The following is a 6,000-nucleotide window of genomic DNA, read 5'->3' as shown; positions in this document are numbered from 1 at the left end:
AGTGCCTGCATACTACACATCCTACCCATGGAGTGAATCTGCTTTCATTTAACGATCCTGACATCTGTGTAGACTGATTTGAAGATGTAGTGCTTCTGGAAATGAGTGATTGTTTCCTTCTTCTGAGGTGGTGCCCGTTGGAGGTATTGGAAAGCCCTGGTATATAAAGCCAGTCAAGATGCTGCACCCCTCAAACGGTCAGCGTATATAACATAGAATGATGCCAGAAGACGTTAAGATCCTAATATCTTAAAGAAAAGGTGGAAATTTAATGCCCCTTCCAGAACCTATAAGAAGGCTATTGTCAAAGAGAAGTCAGAGAATGTTGCAAGAATTGGTGAAAGACAAGAGCTATCCCTCTTGGAGTCGTATTGTTTAGTCACTCGCCAAGGCTGCGGAAAGTAACTTTTGCCAATCTAGTCTTCCACCACTACGCAAGTCCGATGTCAGTCTGGCCCATAGTTCAAAATACCTTGGTAAAACTCTGTGCTTTGAGCTCAGCTTTGCGTTTACTGCGAAGAAGGGCACTTTTGCTGCTTTGTTTTCGCAACCGTTGAACTATAAAACTGAGACTTAGAACTCGTGTTTCAAGATATGCGATGGCATTTACATTGTTTATGGCTATGGGCTTCCTTAATCACTTAGTACCAAGTGGATCGTAAGCTCACCCGTCCACCTGAGCCATAAAAAAGCCTTCTACGAGTACATGGATTCTTCGGGTCTTCGGGATTATTCATCGTGGGACACTCTGTATAGCGTGTCCCTTGTAAGCAACATTATACAAGCATTGAGACGACCGGATATAGTCCAGCCACCGCCCTAAAATCAATTAGTACCTTCCATCGATGCGATACGCACTACGCCTGCGCGGTGCACCTGTCCTCGATGCAGTTGCGTCAGTATTTATGCAAGTGTCATCGCAAGCTTCCATTTCGCGGTGTGCAAGGTTGTATTTTTGCAAATTGAGGTGTTCAGGTGTTTTTGTGACAATACGTGAATATTAATTACAACGTTCCTGATTCAGCAATACCCGTGGTTTGCTGGAGGCCTTCCTAATTAAAGATTCTGCGAACAAAGTAGGTTAATAATGTCTATTTTTTAGAAGAACTTTCAGAATGAGAAATAATGTCTGATCTACTTTTTTGAAAAGAAAAGAGCTTTTTGAGAATTCATCTGGCATACTCGTACCATCGGTATTTGAGTATCTTATGACCCGTTCGAGTAGGTACCACCGCCCCTTCTATTTCTTTTGTGAAGCAGTAATAGGTGACAGTTTGAATGCTAATGAGTTCTGCGAGAGAGAGTTTAAAAAGCTTTACGCACATAATGATAGTAATAGCGCGAAATTGAACTGCCTAATTTAAATTTAAATTTAACTAAATTTGAATTTCACTAATTTTTTTAAAATTAAATTAATTATTAATTTAATTAAAAAAATTAATTATTAATTTAATTTAATTTAATTATTAAACGATTTATTTAAATAATTCATTTAAACATTTCATTTAAACAAATGTCCTGAAAAAAAGTGTGGGCTCATAATACAATATAGTATTACTTATTTGAAGGGAAGATTTAATTTTTATTTATTAAATTAAATATAATATGATTTGTTTATGCTGCTGAATGTTTATGATTTGACTGTATTGCTTGCATAAGAATATCCGTTTAAAACGTGCTTTCTCTTGGGGTTTTGTACAACCGCCACTGGGTCGTCGCCGGGCCTCCTCGGTCTAGTCCTGTGTTTTTGTACAGTTTATTGGAAATATTATGTATGTGTTTAGGCGGCTACTCGATGCGCGCTGCGCAGCCAACGCCCTGTAAATCAATACTTGATTTATGATGCAGTTGCGTTCAATCTGCAACGCATCCTTTAAAAGTGTTGGACATTTTGGTGTAAAACAACAACAAACAAAACAATTAGAAAGTAGCTACAATTCTAAATGAATAAAAATGATTATTATTAATTAAAATATTAATGATTGATGATTTTAATTACTACAAATATACATTTCTGGGATGTATTGCGCTATTATTGAAGCCTTATAGGGTCGTTTTGCGAGAACTCTAAAAAACAAATAACACTTTTCTTACAATCGTATTGTAACGGGCTTATAAAGATCGGTAGCGCATAATAGAAAAGCTGGTTATTTGCACTTTATTCAACGTTTGTTTTGCGGCTCGATTAATTTTGACCGGACATTTAAATTGTAAGCAAACAAAATTATAAAGTTACTTGATATTTGTATAATATTCATATTCTGTCGTCACTTGGCACAGTGGCTCTTTAAATAACTATAACTTTGAGATAACTTGAAATTGAACTGGTTTAGGTACACATATTTAATGTGATTTTTTTTCCCAACAGGTCTGAGAAAAATGTCTGAAAATCAAGAGGAGCCATGCACATCATCAAGTAATCCAGCGAATAATGGAAAGGAAGAGAAAGAGCAAGGGTGAGTAGAATGTGACTGAGACTCATATTTGTGGTTCATCCTTATGATGTTTTCAGGTTTTGGTTACTTCTGAACGACAAGTTAGCTAATCTGCACTAATCTGTGCAAAAAAGCTAAAACGGAAATGATAACTCTTTTAAATATCACTGATTAAATAGAGCGAAATGTAAAATAGGATTTGTTATTTTTAGATTTGATTTTCTCCCTGATACTAAAATGTTGTATTACCTTGGTTCTATAACATAATTTATCATTCGTATATAATTTTGTATCAGTTTTAATGTTGTTTACAGTGGGGAAAACCGTCCTCCAAACAATTCTGATAGTGACAGAGTGGTCGTAGGTGTATTAACAATGCCACTTAAAAAAAGTCAATCATCATCTAAGACTGAGACTATGGAGGCTGATACTACAGGCATCACCTTAGAGACCACCTCCAATGAAAACTCTCAAAATACTGATGACCAAGAGCAGGCTGGTGAAAATGATGAAAGTGGTCAAAATGATGAGGCTTCTCAAAATGCCGACAGTCCCCGAAATGATGAGGGTCCTAAAAATGATGCTGAAGAAACATCAAATGATGAAAGTAGCACGTCCAGTGAATCCAGCGACGATGCTGACAAGAGTCGCGAGAGAGAAGCATCACCCGAGCATGATGACAGTCAGCCAGAAGATTTGGCCATAGAAACTTCTGAATCCGATTTTCATGCATACTGGCGTCGTGCAGATCATATCCAGTTGCCTCCACAACTACCACCAACTGTAGAGTAAGTGGAATCCTATTTATTTTCAGTTCGTAACACAGTAGATGTAGCCTCATCGAATGTTGATTGGCTTTATGTCGGTGTTACATGTTGCATAGTATTTACTGTCCCTTTTTTACGTGAAACTTATTTGCAACTGTGAGACGCCGGAACAATTGTTTGAAAGTAATTTATTATTTTTATAGTAGTTATTGTACTCTCTGATGAAGTCTCTATCTTCTTACGAAATCATAAAAACAGTACAGTTTCTTATCTTCTAACATTTAAAGATGTTTTTTGCTTGTTTGTTCTTAGTGTACGCGTTAATACAGCCAATTGTGTTTGAATACAGCTCGGAGAAATTCCCGTATGTTAGATCGTCGATGAGCCAGTCGTTTTTATAAATATGATCTCGTTGTTACAATCATCGTTGACGGCAAAAAACGGCTGTAATATTTTCGGTATTTGTCCAAGTTTACGAAGATTTAAATTTTTTACGTGAAGTTCAAATAACAAATAAAAAAGGTATATTGATTGAAACATAATACTGATTGGGATTGAATTTGATTAGATTTCGTTTTAAGTAAAACGTAGATTTAAGCTCTTAACGAGTACGTAACTCAAAGAGGTTTTCTTTTGTTTCCTTTCTTTGCCTAATGTGTAGTTGAGCATGCAATCCTTTATATTTTTTTATACCCTTAAAATAACAATATAATTTTGAGCAGATTGTCAACTGTGAGCATTTCAGCACTCTTCGTGTCGCTTAACTACAAAACGTAATGCCGGATTTAAGAGAATCGTTCTCGAAAACGAAGACTGGCGATATCTTGCAAGACGACAAGCACAAGGTGGGTGACGGCATTCACATTGTGATGTCTGTGAGCTCCGGTAACCACTTAACCTGGTGGCCCGTGAGCTTATCCATCCGTCTGAACATTTAAAAAACTTTAAGAGGCTTGAATATTCCGTGGTAAGGGGTTAAGGGTCGCATACGACTGGTTTCTTGTTAGCTTTTCGAATAAGTTTTGGTCCAGAACCTTTCTCTTAAAACCTGCACCTCGTTCACGGTTCACAACGCTTTACTCCTGACGGGTTGGCATCACGGAGCTGGCACATCACACTGCAATCTGCAGATGGTTGCTTGCGATCTGGATGAAACCGATACTGACATCATTCTTGACCAAAGGTTGCCGTTGTTTCTGGTTTGGTGTGGTATTGGCAGGTTATAACGCGCATGTAAAACGAATATTGGGAATACTATGTTGTAATCCAGCTTTGAGGAAATCGTCTGGCCGCAGCTTAATTTCACTACTGTAACGTTATTAATCAAACTGAAGATTAGCGAACCGCCTGTTCTTGTCACAGGGAATGGTAAACAGTCGACGTCGCCCTAAACACGTCATTTCGGATCCTCCCGATCCACTATCTGTGCTTTTAGGTACCTCAAGCAACGGTCACCGTTCTCGTCTAACCCATCGATTGCGACGAAGGGTTCGTCGAGTAAATAATCTTACAGACACAGCATACTGAGCTTCTCACCGGATCTTCTCAGTAGGTCGCGTTTCCGATCCGGTGGTAGATTCTGCGTAGCACTGCTGTTGCTAGGGCTAGTGTTAGCAAAGTCCACATGCTAGAGCCCCTCGAGCTTACCTATTCGCTCGATGAATCTAGAATGATCCTTCGAAGTCACCAGAATAGTTAGGAAAAATAAAAAAGTGGCAGGGATGTTGAATGTATGTTGTGTGTTTGTGTTTTGAGGCCCTCACTATCTAGTTATGAAACGGTAAGCTTTACTCCAGTGGATCGCATCTCGGTAAGTACTTATAATGCAGCAGCATACACACATCGTTGGTATTGTGTGTCCGTGTTCATAGAGACTTTAGATGCGGGATTATATCCGTCTGATATTTAAGCCTAGGAAGTCTAGAGCATGTAAATTTCACGATTTCGATCCCTTCCTCGAGCTCATGGGAAGTAGTACATTGAAACCAACATCTCACACGACCATATTTATTTTTAATATCAATGATCATGTTTTTTTTTAATAGGTAACAAGCTTCAGCTTTGGCCTGTTGCATGAGTATTTAGCCCTACGTATTCCTCGCATGGTGTTAGTAGTAGCTCCACAATCGATTAAAATTAGTTTAAGATTTTCATATTGTTTCACGATCTTATTAAATACGTGTTGTATGGTACTCATAAATTTGAATACAGTGGAGACAACAACGCCACGTTTTATTCAGCATAAGTCACATTTTACCAGTTGGTTTTGTTGTTACTGTGAATATGTTTGAATGCTTAGGTATACACAATAATGTGAATGTGTGAATGCTGTTTTCTGTATTGATATTTCAGTTGTAAAAACAACAGCATTTAAACAAACAAAAAACACACAAGACATTCAAAAGTCAATTGGTTCTAGATATATTTTACTGTCTATTTTGTATTCAATGTATACGTATTGGTTCAGACCAAACAAAAAATAACGGTTGCTGTGAATCGAATTACCTTTATTCCAAAAGTCTTTGTTTTCTAGGCATTTAATCGAATAAATAAATTTATAATTGATTTCTTTACTTCTATTTCATTATTTTATAAATTACTGAATGTTAATAATTTTTATCCATTTATAAAACCTCTTTTTTTATAATTAATAGTCAAATAGAATTTAAAATTTATGTTTTATTATTTTGATGGCGCAATTTCATGTATTGATGATTAAGGAAAGATAAGATATCCAATATAAAAAGTTTCCGAATACAAAATACTAAAGCTAGTCAGATCACTCGAGAGGATCCGGA

General features: G+C 37.0%; 1 protein-coding gene across 1 annotated transcript; it reads left to right on the top strand.

The window, feature by feature from the left end:
• The first annotated feature begins 2,374 nt into the window (after window positions 1-2,374).
• Window positions 2,375-3,716, top strand: LOC134198721 (ribosome biogenesis protein BOP1 homolog). The gene is made up of 3 exons (XM_062674370.1): window positions 2,375-2,456; window positions 2,750-3,223; window positions 3,515-3,716. The coding sequence occupies exons 1-3, from the start codon at window positions 2,380-2,382 to the stop codon at window positions 3,543-3,545; spliced, it is 582 nt and encodes a 193-aa protein (XP_062530354.1). The 5' UTR covers window positions 2,375-2,379; the 3' UTR covers window positions 3,546-3,716.
• The last annotated feature ends 2,284 nt before the right edge of the window (window positions 3,717-6,000 follow it).

Source organism: Bombyx mori, chromosome 1 (genome assembly GCF_030269925.1).
Source record: "Bombyx mori chromosome 1, ASM3026992v2".
NCBI lineage: Eukaryota > Metazoa > Arthropoda > Insecta > Lepidoptera > Bombycidae > Bombyx > Bombyx mori.
This window is presented reverse-complemented; position numbering and strand designations above follow the sequence as displayed.

What these genes read in the sequence shown, in the direction of transcription:
- LOC134198721 (XM_062674370.1), top strand. Translation starts at nt 2,380, where the DNA reads ATGTCTGAAAATCAAGAGGAGCCATGCACATCATCAAGTAATCCAGCG. An exon ending in AAGGAAGAGAAAGAGCAAGG is followed by an intron (nt 2,457 to 2,749) that starts GTGAGTAGAATG and finishes TGTTGTTTACAG; the next exon opens with TGGGGAAAACCGTCCTCCAA. An exon ending in CAACTACCACCAACTGTAGA is followed by an intron (nt 3,224 to 3,514) that starts GTAAGTGGAATC and finishes GTTTGTTCTTAG; the next exon opens with TGTACGCGTTAATACAGCCA.